This window comes from Plecotus auritus (genome assembly GCF_963455305.1).
Source record: "Plecotus auritus genome assembly, chromosome: 1".
NCBI classification, from domain to species: domain Eukaryota; kingdom Metazoa; phylum Chordata; class Mammalia; order Chiroptera; family Vespertilionidae; genus Plecotus; species Plecotus auritus.
In genome coordinates this window covers 204,168,447-204,187,501 of record NC_137770.1, presented here as the reverse complement: position 1 = coordinate 204,187,501, position 19,055 = coordinate 204,168,447, and the positions used below count along the sequence as shown (strand labels likewise).

Here is a 19,055-nt window from a genome sequence, read left to right as displayed (position 1 = left end):
ATTCACATATATGTGGGAATTAAGCAACATACTTAGAACAACCAATGGGTTAAAGGAAAATCCAAAATGTATCTTGAAACAAATAAAAATGAAAAAACAATATACCAAAGCTTATGGGATACTGCAAAAACAGTTCTAAGAGAGAAGCTCATATAAAGAAATGCCTACATTAAGAAAAAAAAGATGCTAAATAAACAATCTAACTTTACATCTCAAGGAACAAGAAAAATAACTAACCCCAAAATTAGATTAAGCAAGGAAATAACAAAGATCAGAGCAGAAATAAAATTAAATAAACACTAGAAAAATAACAAAAAAAGATAAAGAAAATTAAGAGCTTGTTTTCTGAAAAGATAAACAAAATAGACAAGCCTAGATAAATTAAGAAAAAAGAGAGAAGAGTCAACTAAATAAAATCAAAAATGAAAGAGGAGACATTATAACTGGTACAAAAGAAATACAAAGAATCACAGGAGACTACTATGAACAATTATATTCCAACAAATTGAATAACCTAGAAGAAATGGATAAATTCCTAGAAACATACAATCTAATAAGACTGAATCATGAAGAAATAGAAAAATCCAAATAGATAAAACATGAATAAGGAGACTGAATGGATAATCAAAAGCCTCCTAACACAGGCAAGCCCAGGACCAGATAGTTTCACTGGTGAATCTACCAAACATTCAAATACAAATTAATATCAACCCTTCTCAAATGCTTACAAAAATATTGAAGAGGAAGGAATACCCCCAAATTCATTTTAAAAGGCAAGAATTGCCCTGATACCATAGCCAGATAAGGACGTTACAAAAAAAGAAAACTAGCCCAGCTGGCATGGCTCAGTGGTTGAACAGCAACCTATGAACCAGGAGGTCACGGTTCCATTCCTGATCAGGACACATGCCGGGGTTGCAGGCTCAATCCCCAGTGTGGGGTGTGCAGGAGGCAGTAGAGCAATGGTTATCTCTTATCATTGATGTTTCTATCTCTCTTGTGCCCTTCCTCTCTGAAATAAAAAATATACTTTTTTAAAAAAGAAAAGAAAATGATAGGCTAGTATCTTTGATGAATATTGATTCAAAAATTCCCCCCAAAAATATTACTAAACAAAATTCAACACCACATTGAAAGGATCATACACCATAATGAAGTGGGATTTATTCCTGGAATACAAAAATGGTTTAACATGCACAAATTAATAAGTAATGTATACACACATTAGCAGAAATAATCGTAATCATCTCAATAGATGTGGAAAAGCATTTAACAAAATATAACATCTTTCATTATAAAAACGCTCAACAAATTGCATATAGAAGAACATCACTATTGTATATAGAAAACCCTATAGACTCCACCAAAAAACTGTTAGAACTAATCAATAAATTCAGTAAAGTTGCAAGACACAAAATTAATATACAGAAATCAGTTGCATTTTTATACACTAACAACAGAATATCTGAGAAAGAAATAAAACAATCCCATTCACAATAGCATCAAAAATAATAAACTACTTAGGAATAGATTTAACCAAGGAGGTGAAAGATCTCTACATTGAAAACTATAAGACTTTGATGAAGGAAATTGAAAAAGACAAAAACAAATAAAAGATATCCAATGTTCATGGATTGTAAGAATTAATATTGTTATGGTGATAATTATCTTGTACATAAGTGTATCAAATCAACATGGTTTACACTTTAAACTTACACAATGTTATATGTCAATTCCATCTCAATAAAGCTGGATAAAAACTGATACAGGGGAGCAAAAAAGTAAGGATAAAGACATCCTATAAAATAAAGAGCTAATATGTTAATTAGACTGGACCATGGAACAACCTTCCTGAATGACCTTCGGGAATGACCAGTGGGTGGAGCTGCAGGGCCATGAGGCAGCCAGGCTGTAAGGGCCAAGGCAGTTGGGGCTACAAGGGCTGAGCCCCTTGCACGAATTTCATGCATTGGGCCTCTAGTGTACACTAATAAAAGAGAAACATATAAATTAACCTTCACTCTGCTACACCCACAGCCAACCAGGAGCGAGTATGCAAATTAACCCAACAAAAATGGAGGTGGCCACGGAGCTAGAGTGAGCAGGAGGCTTGGGTTGCCCCCAGTGATGGAGGAAGCCAAGCTTCCTGCCCTCCCTGGCCAGCCCTGGCCTCCGCTCAAGGCTACAAAGTTTCAATTACAGAAGATAAATAAATCCCAGATACCTGCTTCCAGCCGGCCCTGGCCTCTGCTCAAGGAGGTGCTGAAAAGAAGAAAAAAGAAAAAAAGCCCCTTACCCAGGCTGGCCACACCTCCACGGGGTGAGGGTCCCTGCTGAGGGCTTGGCCAGCCTGCAAACAGCCATCAGCCCCTCACCCAGGCTGGCCAGGCACCCCAGCGGGGACCCCCAACCTGAAGGGAGTGTGGCCAGCTTGAAAACAGCCCTCAGCCCCTCACCTAGACTGGCCACTCCCCCCAGCGGGGACCCTCACCCCATGAGGGCATGGCTGGCCTGCAAACCACCACAGGTCCCTCACTCAGGCCACCTCACAACCCAAGGAAACCCCTACCTGATCCGGGACACCCTTCAGGGCAAACCAACCAGCCCCCACCCGTGCACCAGGCCTCTATCTATACTAATAAAAGGATAATATACTAATTAGACTGGGAGACCTTCCAGGAGACCTTCCGGACATTTTTTTGGACAAAGCCATGGTGGTGGGGCTGAGGTAGAGGCGGTTAGAGGCCAAGAGGGGAGTGCAGTTGTGGGTGATCAGGCCAGTGGGGGGGGCATTAGGGGTGATCAGGCTGGTGGGGGGGCAGTTGGGGGTGAGCAGGCCAGCAGTGGGGGGCAGTTGGGGGCGAGCAGGCTGGCAGGGGAGGTAGTTGGGGGCAAGCACACTGGCACAGAGGGCAGTTTGGGGTGATCAGGCTGGTGGGGGGGCATTTGTGGGTGAGCAGGCCGGCAGCAGGGGGCAGTTGGGAGCAAGCAGGCCGGCAGGCAGAGTGGTTAGGGGCAATCAGGCAGGCAGGCAGGCAGGTGAGTGGTTAGGAGCCAGCAATCCCGGATTTCGAGAGGAATGTCCAACTGTCAATTTAGGCCCGATCCTTGTAAACCGGCAGTAGGACATCCTTCGAGGGGTCCCAGATTGGAGAGGGTGCAGGCCAGGCTGAGGGACACCCCCGCCCATGCATGAATTTCGTGCACCGGGCCTCTAGTATTTATATAATAAGTAAACACAATGTGTTACATAACTAAAAGTAATCTAGTACCATTTATGAGATTTATAATCTTTATGGGCTTAAATATTATATGAGAGAAAAATTTATATAGAACCGAGTTTCCTATCTTAGCTGTTTTTTCTTGACTAGTAGAGCAATTTAGAGAAAAGAGCTTATGTTTGAGTAACCTAGATTTCTTCAGATCTCCCCTCTATCATTTCCTAGTTGTACACCTTAACTTCAGAGGCTTAATTCTCTTATCTGTAAAGCGTGGATAATAATGCCTCCTTTGCATTGATATATTGAAGATTTGACATGAAATATACAACAACTAACCTTTTCTTTCAGGATTCAAATTAAAGACATAGAAAGTAGATGTAGTATTACACATCTTCCTCTTTTCATCATGCCTAATCTTTAATCACAAAACAAAGTAAGTCTTAGCTCTCAAGAAAGGACTCAGCCATTCTCTATATCCAATTTTTCTAACCTGTGAACACAAGGTTCTTGGTAACATTTGCTTATTTTTGTCTGAAGGCTTCCAAATCCAATCTGCTCTCTCTGGGCATAGGGCTATAGCCCTTCGCCAAGCATGAGGTGTCTTTTACCTTTCTTACTTTATTCAACCACAAACTTTATATAGTTTGCTACCTTTGTTAAGTTTAAGTATACCTTGACACATTGCTTTTTCTCAGTAGAACTTCCTGCTTCAGTGTTGATCTGAGCCAAATCTCACTTTTGCCTTCTAATTCTTTTACAGAGTGTTTCTAATTACATTCATCTCCTTGCATCACTTTCTGTTTCCAATTTTTTTTGTCACTACAACTTTAGACACATAAGCTCGAGGATACTTTTAGGATTATTTCAGGCCCTGTCCTTGGTGTCCCTGGGTATAAAGAAGATAAAATTTAGGACTGCTTTGGGTATAGGAGTAGATTGTTGTTTTTGTGTTTTGGTGGGAGACAACCCCAATAAGAAAATTCCTGACTGTTGCCTTTGCTAATGCAGATGCTGATCACTAGCCCACCTAATAGTATAATTGAGAGAGATGAATGTACCAGGAATAATTACTTGATTTCTGGTATTTTTATGGGATGGTTGATGGGAAAGAAAATTACATAGATGATTCTTTTGGATGATAGTTTATTAAGAACATGTAATCTCAAGTCCCAACTATATCAGTTACTGGTTGTGTGCTCTTGAGTAAGTTAACTTTTCTGTACCTTAGTTTTCTCATCTGTAAAACTATGATAGTTTGTGCCTACCTTATAAGGCTGTTTTCTGAGGATTAACTAAAATGACACATAGGATGTTTAATGTGGTGCTTAGTATTCAATACATGTTAGCTATGTTATTGTCATGGTGTTATTTGTAATGACCTTATAATTTTAAAATATTTCTTGATATTTCTGAAATATAATTTTCCAAATGAAGTACTCCCTCTGTCAGTGACACTACTCAAACTTATACTAATGATGAAAGTGACCTATCCACTTGGGAGTGTCATGAATTACTGGTTTCTGGTTACTGGTGTCTTCTCTGAAGAATTGTATGAAAGATGAGATATGTCTGTGCCACTATCTCAGGGACCTGGGTTGGGTTTTAGCAGTATCTGAGCATGAATTCATTTTACTTTTACATCTCTATTTGCGTTCAAACAATTAAATCCCAAATTATTAGGAAGAACAGGACTGCAGCCTGTTTGTCCTGGCTGTCTAGTGAGCACCCCTATGGGGCAGAGAGAAGAATCTGGTTTTATTCATTGGAACTTAACAACAATAAATAGGAGTGGCTCAGGATGAGGCATGAACCCTTGCTGTAATTCTTCTAAAGGTAACTTAGTGGGGAGTGGAGGGAAAGTGACACCTGTTTTATTTAAAGAGGGCTAAAACAATACAAAGCCTTTCCTGGCCATGGGAACCCTAGTTGATCTTCCTCTTCTTTGAAGTCCTTCTGTACTTATTTCCTCAACATACAATTTAATCCTTAATTATATTGTGTCATGCTATTCAATTTCATGTGTGTTACTCTGATCTCGCCAAAGAGATTGGGAGCAGCTTTAAGGAACCGATCATGTTTCCTTTCTTGTAAGACTCAGATGCCGAAAATGTAAAGAGCTGAATAACCATACCATGTGTTGGGAAATTTGGGAAAACAGCTTGTTTAATTCAATTGGGAAAACTGGCTCACTATATGGAGAATAACACCTGGGTCCCTACCTAACATCACACTCAAAGGTAGACTCCAGATACATTAAAGACCTAATGTAAAAGACCAAACTATAAAGTTTGAATAAATTATAACAGAATGTTTTAATATAGAATTAGAGAGAGGGAATGTCTTCCTAAAAACCTTTAAAAACACAAGAGTAAGGCAAAGAAAATTGATGAATATGATTACTTAAAAATTGCAAATCTCTATTTTTAGGAAGCATGGTCCAAATTAATAGCAGACAGAATGCATAAGTACAATGTCTGTAGCCAATGGGTTGTTTACATCACAACATAAGGAACTCCTGCAAAGCAATGCTAATAAAACAAAACAGCCTTAACTGAAAAACAGGCAAAGGAAAGGTGCAGGCAGTTTATGAAAATGAAAGCTCAAAAGGCTAACAAGTATATTATAACAATGCTCAAACTCATTAGGAATTAGAAAAATGCAAACTAAATCACAAAGACTGGTAAGATACAATTTAATGGTTGGCAGAAATTAGAAAGCTAACTAATACCGGGTTTTAGCAAAGATATTGGGACATGGGGATCCTCACGCATGCAGATGGGAGTGCACACTGATGTAGTCACTCTGAAGTGCAAGCCAACAGCAATTAGTTAAATTAAGTGTATGCACACCTAATGACCCAATAATTCTGCTTCCGGAAGAACTTGCATGGGTTCATAAGGGGATAAGGAGGAGGCTGTTTAGTGCAGCATTTCTTGAAATAATGGGAGGAGGCAAAACATGGTATGTATATACTATGAATCATCATGTAGCTGCTAAGAGCAATTAATTAGATGCACATTTAACAACATAGATCTTAACAAATCTGAGTAAAAATGTATGAAACAAAAAGTGATACAGTGGACTGAATATTTGTTTAACCCAAAACTCATATGTTGAAACCCTAACCTCCAAGGTAAAGATATCAGGAAGTGGGAAGATATTGGGAGGTAATCCTATCTAATAAAGAGGTAATATGCAAATTGACTGTCATGCCATCACAAAGGTGGCGGTGCCCATAGCAACAAGGTGGTGGCACCCAGTCCCCTCAGCCCTGCTGGAGTCCCCCAGTCCTTTCAGCCCCACCGGGGGCGGGGTGGCAGGTGTGCAGTGCAGCTGGACCCGCCCTCAGTCCCCCAGATGCCCAGGGCTAGCCCAAGGTGCAGGCAAGCCTTGGATGTCAGCTGCCCAGCAGCCCAGAGCCACCTGAGGCTCAGGTAACCAGGGCCAGCTGAGGCTTGTGCTGCTGACAGTGGCAGCAGCAGAGGTATGATGGGGGCATCACCTTCCCCTGATCGCCAGGTGGCCTCCCACCCCTGAGGGCTCCCAGGCTGTGAGAGGGGGCAGGCCAGACTAAGGGATTCCCCCTCCAGTGCATGAATTTTCATGCACAGGGCTTCTAGTTAGGTCATAAATGGATTGGTGCACTTACAAAAGAGACTCCAAGGGCTGTTTAGCTCCCTGTTCTCCATCCTGTGAGATACCCCAAGAAGTCTATGGTCTGGCCTGAAAGTGGGCCTTCACAGAACTGATTATGCTGGTGCCATGACTTTAGGCTTCCAGCCTTTGGAACTGTGAAAGATGACTTTCTGCTGTTTATAAGCCACTCAGTCTGTGGTACTTTGGGAAGCAGCCAGACCTGACTAAGCCAAGTGATTTATAACACAAAGAATAATTAAAAGCATGTGCATACAAAACAATAAAAAGTATTTTTTTCAAAAATGATTACAAACAAAAGTCTACACATGAAATACAGAATGGTCACCTGCAGGGGGAGATGAATGGGAGTGTACTATGAGAATAAAGAATAATAAATATTGATGCCTAGGCAGAGAAGGCCTTGCATGTACTCAGGATGACAGTGTGTCATCACCTAACTTAGCCTTTGCCTCTAAGGCTTCTCCATTCCTAGAAATGCATGCTGTATTGAAATCTAAAAGTCTATTTCCAAACACAGTTCCTGTTATAGATGTACTTTATCATTTCTTTTGCTTTCTTTTAAAACATCTATTGCATTCTTGATCATTCACTTCAATACAGACAATATCTTAGTTAGCCTAAACCAACAACAATGTTGGGAAGAAAACATAAAATAAAACAAAAAACACAGATTTTTAACTGTCCCAACATTTACTATAATATTTCCCATTGTTCAAAGAATTTGTATACCATTTTAACTACAGTATACTCATATTTTTCACTGAGGAAGTTATGTGGAGTTTCTCAGGATTAGAGGAATAAAGTACTAGGGTATGTATATAGTTTTTAACTGGTATTCCTCAAGAACTGATTACAAATTCTATTTTCTAAGGTGCCAAGAATATAGAAGAATTTAAGGATGTGTATCAATCTATAAATGATTATTGATTTGGGAGATGATACTTCAATATAGAATAAGTATGCATGATTTAATGATAATTAAAAATATACATTATAAACCTCATCTTTATATTTACCATATGCTGTAATTGAGAATGCCTAGGATTGGATGGTGATATGGAAAAGTAAAAATTGATTTAAGGGAAAAAAGAAAATGTTTTGAGGGGAAACAAGGTTCTTTGACTAAAACAAACCAATACAACTGTTATTTTTACATCTTTAAAATAACTGTGCTTCTGTGTTATCAGGAAAGTTAACTTGAGCTTAGCGTTTAAGTGAGGGTTCACAGGTATCCTGAGCAGAATTATTGTACAGCTAAGTTTACTTTTTTATTTTTTAGGAGCATTCCTTAATTTTAGTTTAAAAAAGGTGTTAGCATTTCATTGAACTAAATTGTAGTAAGACTGAGTATTTTAACATTATTAATATGTTTGTAAGAGAAAATGAATATTTATGATCATCTTTCCTAATATTTTTAAAAATCTTTAAAATTTTAAAATGTGGTCTCCAAAAGCAAGCATGTGGTCTTACAAATAACCACTTCTAATATGGTTAAGCTTTCCCATTTAGGTCATATTGTGACCTCAGTTCTCTCACCTTTAAATGAAGTAGTTGAGTCAGAAAGAGTGGTTTATCAGAACGACCCATTTGTTAGACATGCTGACGCCCTTGCTCCCCTATCCTGCCCTTCCCTTCCCATCAGACACCGATTCAGTGGGTCTGGAGCGGGACCTCGGGATTTGCAAGATGATTCTGGTGCAGGTAGTCTGAAACTTACGTTTTGAAAAATATTGAGTGAAATTATCTACAAAATCCTTTCTACCTGCATTATCCTATGATAGAAATAATTGTATCTGACTTACCAAGTTTTCACTTATCTCTTTTAAGTCCTTAAGTTGGTATATGCCATTGTGTCCAGAATTACCATTGGTTCGTACATCTAAAATTTTAAATATACCATGATAATACTCCGTTTTCTGGCCTGTGGTGAAAAGAAAAAGCAGAAAATGAAGTGGTTTTGGCAAAAAAAATTCAGAATCCAACTATAATGAGGCTAATATGGTCTTGAATATATTGCTGAGAGCCTTTCCAATATAGTTTAATAAAAAGTATAGTGAAAATAATGATTAATGCTGCCAATTAATAACAGTAGCTTATATTTATTGAATGCCTATTATGTGCCAAACCCCATTCTGGGCACTCTACCTGTAGTATTTCCTCACTCCAGCTCTCTAAGATTATAATCACCTCCATTTCACCAATGGAAAAGTGAGGCTCAGAGGTGTTAAGAAACTTGCTCTATGCTATGGAAGCAATAAGTGACCTACCTGTGTTTTAAACCCAGACAGTCTGGCTCTAGTCCTGGAATGTTTAATTACCATATTACCCCTTTCTGAGGTGAAGTGTATGCCATCTTATACTCTACTGGAAGTAGACATAAATAAAAATCTTTTTTGTGTGTGTTTTCACTTATTTTTTTATTAATTTTTTAAATAAAAACCTTTATACATTTTAATTTGTAATGTGAGAACCAGGCACACTAAGAAACACATGAAAAGAAAGGCGGGGGAACACTATGAGGCTGGTAGTGAGAACAGTGTGCAACTGGGATGAATCAGTAAGAAAGGGGAGAACACAGAGAACTGTGGAAAGTACTGAGGCATTTGGCAATCTCAGGACCAAAGCCTCCAGGTGGAGGGTGGGTGGGCAAGAAAGCTATGAGAGAGTTAGAAATTGAGCACAGAGCAACCACAAAACAACCTTTCTCCTCGGGAGCCTGGCATAGAGACGACACGATGAGGGTTTCCCATGGACCTAGGAAAGAAACAGGGATCTCGGGATAGTCTCTCTCCTAAGTGGGACATCTGTGGATATGGAATGCTTTTTGTGCCCCTGATAATTATCTATACAATCCACAATTATCAATCTTTTTAGTCATAGCAAAGGAGTTTTTGTGCAATCGAATTAACTGACCTAAAACTCTTTTGACATCGTGTAAACTATAGGTTGGATTGTTATATTGGAGTCAGAACTATGTTCTTAAGCCCTTTGAAGCTCATAACAGAGTCTTCAGTCCCTCATCAAGTCTGAGGAAAGTGACAGCAGATAAGACCATTCAAGTTAGCAGCCTGAACTAGTTGTTTTATCACATAATCTGGGTCAGAGTCACATTGTAGAATTTTGTCAAAAAACGTAAATGGATTTTACTCTGTGTGGAGAAAAATGTAATGTTAGAAGAGACAACTCTAAAATGCATTGTTTCTGTGATTATAAGTATATCAGGCAATATAAAAATCCCTGAATATTATTTTGGAGAGTGCAAATTTTTTTCTAAATGTTAGTAAAAACATTGTGTTATATTTATAGTTTACCAGTCATTTCAAAATTAATTATTTTCTTGGACATGTGCTTTGCTTTTAGCTTTGAAATGTTGGTGGACAGAAAAAATGATGAGTAAAAGAGCCAATTTTAGTTATTAATTTAGTAAGTAATTTATCATAGTTTTTCCCTTGAATGTACAATGATGATTAGAATGTATTATGATTACTATCATTGATCTTTTGTGTATTTCTCAAAAGAATACTAGATTGTGAGCTCCAAGGATATAGGAAATTGGTCTGCTTTGATTAGTGGCCTATCTTGAATACTCAGAAAAGTAGTTGCATATAATAGGCATTCAGTTATTAGTTGTCGATGAAATAATTGAATAAATAAAAATATTCAGAATGTGGGCATTTATGGGTAAAAGTACAAATGTCTTTTGGATGAAACTACATTTACATAGTTTGCGAATGAAGCTTTACAGAAAGATGAACTCAAACTGAGTGAAATCCATAATTTTACCTACCAGAGACTAAGAAGTGAGCCAGAAGACCAATGGTCACTGCCACCACAATCAGCAATAACACAACGAGAAGGGCAATCATCCATGGTTTCAAACCTCGGCTTCGGGTGCCAAATCCTAATGCTCTGCATAAAGGAAAACTCACCAGTAACTCTCACATAGTCATGGTTACAGGCTTTCTGATACTCCTTGACTAAGTGCAAGTTGCTTTAGCTTACCTTTCCCAGCAAGAAGATATTTGTCTTCCATTTTGGTCAAGGTCATCTTGGTGTGAGGGGAGGTGTGGAAAATATCAAAATTTGGAAATCCATAATATTGCTTCTGGTTTCTATTTCTAGAGGCTTTTGATGGCTCTCTGTGGTGGCTAGATCTGACTTCCCTTAACAGTGTGGTCCAAAGTAGCATGCATGCTTCAAAAAGGACCATTTCTTCTTTCTCCAGTACTTTAAAAATCATCTCTTTTATTTGTCTACCCTTTTAGAGTTTACAAAGTGATTTCAAATCTATTATCCCATTTACATTTTTTAAATTTATCTTTACTGTTGAAAGTATTACAGATGTCTCCCTTTCCTCCCCTGCTTTGACCCACTCTACGCCGCTCCTACCTCCTCCCCAGGTCTTCCCGACAATATTGTCTGTCCATGGGCTATGCATATACTAGAAAGTTCATTGATTAATCTCTTCCATATCCCTCCCCCTTTTCTCTGAAATACGTCAGTCTGTCACTTGCTTTAATGTCTCTGGATCTTTTTTGTTCATTAGTTTATTTTGTTCATTAGATTCCACATATAAGTGAGATCATGTGATACTTGTCTTTTTCTGACTGGCTGACTTCACTTAGCATAATACTCTCATGTCCCTCCATGATTTCTCAAAGGGTAATAAAGTACTCATCCATCTCAACAAACAAAAATGGGCAGAGGACCTGAACAGACACTTCTCCAAAGAAGACATACAAATGTCCAAGTGACATATGAAAAAATATTCAACCTCACTAATCATCAGAGTGATGCAAATTAAAATGATGATAAGGTACCACCTCACACCTGCCAGAATGGCTACCATCAACAAATCAACAAACAACAAGTGCTGGTGAGGATGTGGAGAAAAGGAACTCTACTTAGTACACTGCTGGCGGGAATGCAGACTGGTATAACCACTGTGGAAAACAGTGTGAAGTTCCTTCCCCTCCACCCCCCCCCAAAAAAAATGGAATTGCCATTTGACCCAGTGATCTCACTTCTAGGAATCTATCCTAAGAAGCCAGAAACACCAATCAAAAAGAATATATACACCACTATGTTCATAGCAGTGTTATTTACAATAGCTAAGATCTGGAAACAACCCAAGTGCCCATCAGTAAATGAGTGGATTAAAAACTGTGGTACATTTATACAGTGTAAAAAAGAAGGTTATCTTATTCCATTTACTTTTTATCTTTTATTTTTAACTGGCTGTGGAAAAGCAATGTGTCCTCTGATGGACAAGAACTAAGGTGATAGAAGCTAGAAGCAGAAGGTCCATGGGGAATAACATTACTTAGTCTTTTAAATGGCTTAAAATCTAAAAATTCAAATATTAGGGATAACTTAGAGACTACTTAGTATAGTTTAATGCATTTTCTCGATGAGGAAACTGAAGCCAAGAGAAGAAAAAGTCATTTCTCCAATATAATAGAACCATCAGTAATCTTAAACTCATGAATTCTCACTCCTTCAACCTTTTTTTTCCCCAGTGCCAGACTGCTTCTCCATTGGTTGCATTTTAATTTTTAAATATGTTTATTATTTATATAGTTATTTAGTCACTCACTCATTTATTCTTTATACATTTGGCCATTCGTTTTCTCAGAGAATCTTATCAGTATGTCTCCAAGTCATTCAAAATCACAAAAAAGAACAAAATAAAAAAGGCTAGAACTCAAGGAGTTTTATGAACTTTGAAATCTATCTTTCTGCCATTTGGCCCACTCCATTTTCAAAGCCAGTGATGGTGAATCTCTCTCACTTTAAATCTGTCTCATATTCTGAATTTCTCTCTAGGTAGAGCCTGGTCCTTTTTTTAATCCTTACCTGAGGATATGTCTTTATTGATTTGAGAGAGAGAGAAAAGGAGGGAGAGAGAAGGAGAGAGAGGAAAACATGGATGTGAGAGAGAAACATCCATCAGTTGCCTTTCATACGTGTCATGACTGGGGATGGAACCCACAACCTAGGTAATTGCCAGGAATCAAACCCACAACTTTTTGGTGTATGGGACGATCCTCCAACCAATTGAGCTACCTGGCGAGGGTGAGCTTTGTCCTTTTTTCAGGTATTACTTGATTAGGTTAGGCCCACAAGAATAATTTCCCCATCTTAAAATCAACTGATTCAGACCTTAATTATATTCCCAAAATTCCTTCACAGCAGCACCTATATTCATTTGAATAAATAGGAGAAGGAATATTTGCATGAGGACTAAGAATCTTACAAATTTATCACAAAATATTATGACTTCGATAAAAATGGACAGAAATCTATAGACTTCATAAAAAATGTGAGATTTAAATCTCTAATTGTGGGGGTGGTGAAGAACTATTTCATTACAATGGAATTCTATGTTAAGCATGCAATTAGAAGATTAAGGGATATTTTTCCAAGCAATAATTTGGGGAATGCAATGTGAACCCTTGGAAATTAAAATGGAAAGAAAGCTAAAATTAATCCCTCATATGCATTGGGATGAGGCAATCTGCATTCCATGAAATCCAGTTTTTCATATCCATTATACCTTCATTAAGCTTGATTATTCAGTATATTCATGGCATGATTTTTCCAAAGATGTTGTCAATGAAAACATGTGATCTACCTTTTTCTAGAAAGGCCTTCCCTGAAGGCAGCAAATTTGGCTCACTCCACAGTCAACCACATGCCCTTTATAATTTTATCTATAAGCTCCAAATATTTCCTTTTACAAGATTATTTTTCTGCTTTATATTTTTATTGATTTTAGAGAGGAAAGGAGAGAGACAGAGAGAGAGAGAGAGAGAGAGAGAGAAACATCAATGATGAGAGAGTCATTGATTGACTGCCTTCTTCACACCCTCCACTGGGGATCAAGACCACAACCTGGGCATGTTCCCTTGACCAAAATTGAACCCGGGACCCTTCAGTCTGCAGGCCGATGCTCTATTCACTAAGCCAAATCAGCTAGGGCTTTTTGCTTCCTTGACACATGGTATCTTTACACAAATACAGGTAGAGACGTGATTGTTTTATAAGCACCAATTTATAGATGGGTTATGGTCTCATAACTCTTCATAAAGACAGTTTTTGAAGTGTAAAATATACTATCTGATTTTAAAAGAAGTTATCTGTTAGCTTCCCGGGCCAACTTAGATGTCTATTTAACTCCCAATGTAACTGAACAAAGGTGCTAAATGCACTAACTTCCTGGGAGCCATTTGGTGCAGAAAACTGCTCCTCCTTCTCCAGCCTGGTTCCCACCTCTGGAGGAAAGTTCTCATAGAACCAAAGTGCCGAACTCTCCTTTCACCAGTGAAAACCATCATTCCCTCTGAGCCACTAATATCAGGCATTTGTTACAGAAAAGCATCCTTTTGTGGGGACCTAATACATGACCATTTTAGAATGACCATTTAATACTAAAAGTAATAAGGACAAGAGCTACTATTTATTAAGGGCTGACTTTGTAGGAGTTGTTGATATCTTGTAATCTTTCATCCTCTAAACACTCTTGTCAGTAGAGTTATTTATCTTCATTTTACAGGCAAATAATTTGCTCAATTCATACAGTCAGTAGGCAGAGTGATAATCAAATTTTGGCCACTAGTACTCAAAAGCCCATCTTTCTCTGAGATATCAAACTTCCCTTTGAGAGTGATTTTTTTTTCCAGAGCAGGCTTCCTATTAACGCAAATGAATAATGTGTGAAACTTCAAGCAGCATAAAAAACAACACACAAGTGAATAGAAACCCAGAAGAGTTGGCATCTGAAGTGGGACAAGGGTAGTCTGATGGGGATGAGCCCTTCATCTGAGGGATCTGTGCTAATTCTGATTACTGTCAGAACTGAACTGAATTGTAGGACAGCTGGTGCTCCTGAATTGTTTGGGGAAAAGCCCCACACAGCCAGTGTCAAAGTGTTCTGAGTGTAGTAGTAGCATGAAAGCGAAGAAAAACACAGAGTTTTTCCAAGACAAAGGTTTTAAAAATTCCTTTAAGTCTTCAACTGCCTGGACAAATGTTCGGAAGGCATCCTGTATTGCAGATATGGCCCCATCTTTTAGAGTAGAAGAATTTGGCCTCAGTCCCTGCTTATAACTCTTTAACATGTATCATGAGAAATTTATATGACTTCTCTGAATTTCAATTATCTCACCTTAAAACAGTGACAATAAATACTGTCCAGAGGTGTGAAGCATTGAAGCGAGTAATGAAGGACTCTAGCACATATTAAATTTATTCTGTGGGTCAGGCGTTTTCATATGGGTTATCTCATGTAGTTGTTGCCACAGCTTTGTGGAGTTTTGAGTGACTAGCAATATGGATCTTTTAGTCAAATTTTAAATTAAAAAAAAAACAAGTTATTTTTGCTTGAAAATTATAAACAAACAAACCAAAGAACAAAAACAAAAGAAGGAAAAGCAGAATATCTTAATAGTTAAGCTCTGATTCCATATTGCCTCAAATCCCAACTCTTCACTTTACTACCTGTGATGATGTATGGCCAGTTACTCTTTCATCTATGAAATGGAGATAATAATAGTATTTAACAGTATCTAAACACTATGAGATTGCCGAAAAGTTAAAAAACAGTAAAATTGATAATTTTCACAAAGCTTAGTAATCAGTAAGAAACATGAAGGTTTTACTTTGCTCTTTTGATTTTAATTCTGGTTTTTGAATATATTAGAGAATGGGCTTGGCAAATTAACAAATTGTTTAAAATGAGTATTTAGAATGAAATTAAAATATAAAATGTAAATGTTTGCAAAGACTTTCCCAGGATGATCTTTTTCTCTAAAGAATAAAAATGGAGAGGAAGAATCAAATTTTTGCATTTATTTAGCAATGCCAAAAATAATGTGCTATAGGAAGAGAGGGAGATGCAGACTTATGGGAAAAGAACAACAATCTCAGATGAAGTCATTTAGTATTTTATTTATACAAGGGAAATAACTGAGATTTTAAGTGAGTAATTCTCCCAATTAATACATTTTTAAAGAAGAGTAGGGGTTTGGATATTGCTAAAGGCAAATGCACATGAATATTCACAGCAAGGTTCAAACACTAAAGATATCTCTGAGACGTGGAGAAGAGGGTCACTAAACCCATAGAGAAGAGATCTAAGGTTCCATAGAGCAGAAACAGTGAAGATATGCGTCAAATATATTTGACAAGGGTTCCCATTGTATTTCTTGTTCACTGAGAAGTAGGAATGGTGCGTGTGATTGTAGAACGTATTGTAGATTTAATGTAGGTGAGATATAGGGTGTCATGGCACCAGTTTCCCCCACTCTCTGGAAGTGGAGCATTCCTATGAAACCTCTAGTAAGCATAAATGGCATAAAGGGAAGAAACATTTATCATTAATTTACATGGAAAAATTTTCGCTCATTCCCAGACCCCCAAAATAACTTACCAGATCATACCAAATAACACATACAACTTAAAGTAACACTAACATGTAGTAAGAACAGAAATGATAGTGGTAAATACATGGCGGGTATAAACTAGATTGAGCTTGGTGATGCCACTTTCAACACTCACGGTGCTTGCTGTCTCTGTAACAGCTCACTGCAAAACAAACACTGAATGCTATTTTTGCTTTTCATGTTTTTCTTTTTCTTTCTTTTTTTTTTTTTATAAAAGCGAAAGTCTTCTTTGGGTTTCTTTCAGTTAACAAAAGCAAATACTAATGTAGACTTTTTTTGTAAAGTGAAGTGGCATAACATGAACTTTTGAAAAGTGGGGATACCAGAAATTATTAAGCTTTTGCTTTGCCTCAGATTTACCTGTTAGTGTGTCCTGCCACCTCCTGCAAATCCTCTAACCCCTGGATTAGTGTTCCTTGAATTTATCTTAAAGGAACCATAAAACTTTGATGATTCCTACTGTCCCCTTTCTTTAACAACAAGTGTCATGGGTGCCCTAAACAAGAGCATTGATTTCCAAAATTATTCCTGTAATTTACTTCCCTAAAACTGAACACATTCCTATAAATACAGATATTCATTAGAAAAAACAATTTTGGGTATCTATAATCATGAGACTTCATATTCTTAAAAGAATAATTTGGGCAATGTGAATATGAAAGATTGGAACTGCTGCTTTACAACATCATGCTTTCAATGAACATGGGATATACAGTTTCAAAATCAATAAATTTTAATAAGCAAAACATTAATGCTAAACAGTTACATGTGTTTACTCGTTCATGTGTTCACCAAATATTTACGGAGTGCCGATTATGTGTGAAGCATTCTAGACCTGTTCTCAGGATCTCAGAGACCCTTTGACAATTGCAATGTGCTCACTAAAGTGCTGATACAAATCTGGATTTTATTAGTGGGGAAGGAAGCCCAGGGAAGTCCATTAACTTGGCCAATCTAGAGTCAAGTTCTCATCTCTGAAATTTCCCTGGTGGAACCCTGACCACCTGGAGCATCTGCAGGAGTCCGGGAAGACTGGACTTGAGGAGCTGCGCATTGCAGCTCTCGGGCTCTGTCATTACACAGCTCCGTAGACCTGGGAGGCCCCTTCACTGCTGTTTCCCTCAGATTTCTCACTTTAAAGTCAGAGTTAACAACACCTGTTCTACTGATCTCACAAGAGTGTCCTGGCTATTAAATGAAATAACATAAATATAAATGTTTGAAATGGCATAAATGGTGAAGTATTATTGTCATCATGGATGTTTAAAATCACTGTTTTAATTGTGTATAGTTATATCGAGAAATCTTACTTTTTCCTCTCCTTTGCATGTAGCAAACCCCATTTGAAAAAGAAAAAACTTGAAATCATAGTCTTATTTTTTCTTAATATTTAATAGAAAAATTTTAAGAGAATAGACATGTTTTCCCCAATCCGGGTCTCCTGTTTTCTTTCTTCCCCCAAGAAGTCCTGACAGTTCTATGATGAAGGCAGGTGCCTCTATAGTTACTGGCCTCCCAATCTGCATTAGTTCCCAGGGACTGACTTTAAGGTACAAGGAAAAGCAACTAAAGGAAAAGTGTTATAACAATTTCAGACATCTCACAAAATCCAATGGAGATTCAAGCCACTGAGGACACCTTGCAGAAACCTCTGACACACCAAGATTGCTAACAGGCTTCTCAAAAACAAATGAACACCTTTCCCTTAACCCCCAAATCAGAATCAATCAGGATGCAGTATAATATAGTTTTCATTAACTTCTAAAATCCCAACTATTTGAAATTGACAATGAGCAGTAATGCTAACAATGATCTTTAAATACAAAAACACTAATTTCAAATACAGAGATTAATTAATCCAGGTGTTATAACAATTTCAGACATCTCACAAAATCCAATAGAGATTCAAGCCACTGAGGACACCTCGCAGAAACCTCTGACACACCAAGAATCTAGCCACTGACACACAGCAGAGCAAACAAGCCATTTACAAAACAAAGCTGAACTTACCGCAACATCATCTACAGGAGAAAAATATGATCTTGGAAGCATGCACCCACTGAACTCGACTTTCTAATCAACTATATGACATCTCTGGTATATTAAAGGTCTACAGCTACAAGAAGGAAACAAATTACAAGTAGTTGAAATGAAACTAGTTCGACAAGTCTGAACAGAGAAGTCTCAACCCATAGAACAGCTTGAAGAGCTCAGAGACAGCATAGTCCCAACAAGAAAGCAATATCTTTTTTTTTTTTTTTTTTTTTTAGTATTGACTAATTTCATCAAAGGAGAAGAAACTGGTTGCAAGGATTTGAATGAGAAACACTTAAGGAATGCACTAGGATTAAGAGTTTAAAGAAGATTATTGGTAGGTATACAGATATCTTAAAGAAGCCTTCACATAAAAGCTCTCAATAAAAACAACCAGATATTCTTAAAACTTATATTCATAAAATAACTCAAGAAATACTCCTTAAATTTTTTGTTGAAAAGAGCTAACTCCATGTGTCACAGGGATATAGTGAATTTATGAATACATAATCATTTTTCTTTTAAAATATCTACTTCTAAAATAAATTTATATCAAATCAAATTTTCCCCAAAATGATTTTACATAACAAATATATATTACAATTTACATTTATGTTGTGCTAGTATATATTACACATATATGTCTTTTTATATATGGAGAGAGATTTATCAGCATGAAGAAAACAAAAAAGAGATGAGA

At 37.4% G+C, this 19,055-nt stretch overlaps 1 protein-coding gene across 1 annotated transcript in view; it reads right to left on the bottom strand.

Annotated features, from left to right (window-relative positions):
- The window catches only part of TMPRSS11A (transmembrane serine protease 11A), a gene marked incomplete at both ends in the record, with an annotated part of 38,978 nt that extends 23,980 nt beyond the window's left edge, over positions 1 to 14,998 (bottom strand). The window contains 4 exons of the mRNA XM_080655839.1: positions 8,681 to 8,799; positions 10,666 to 10,787; positions 12,093 to 12,225; positions 14,728 to 14,998. Coding sequence (XP_080511965.1) covers positions 8,681 to 8,799; positions 10,666 to 10,787; positions 12,093 to 12,225; positions 14,728 to 14,998 — 645 coding nt within the window. The remainder of the gene's footprint in view (positions 1 to 8,680; positions 8,800 to 10,665; positions 10,788 to 12,092; positions 12,226 to 14,727) is intronic.
- Positions 14,999 to 19,055: the final 4,057 nt, after the last annotated feature.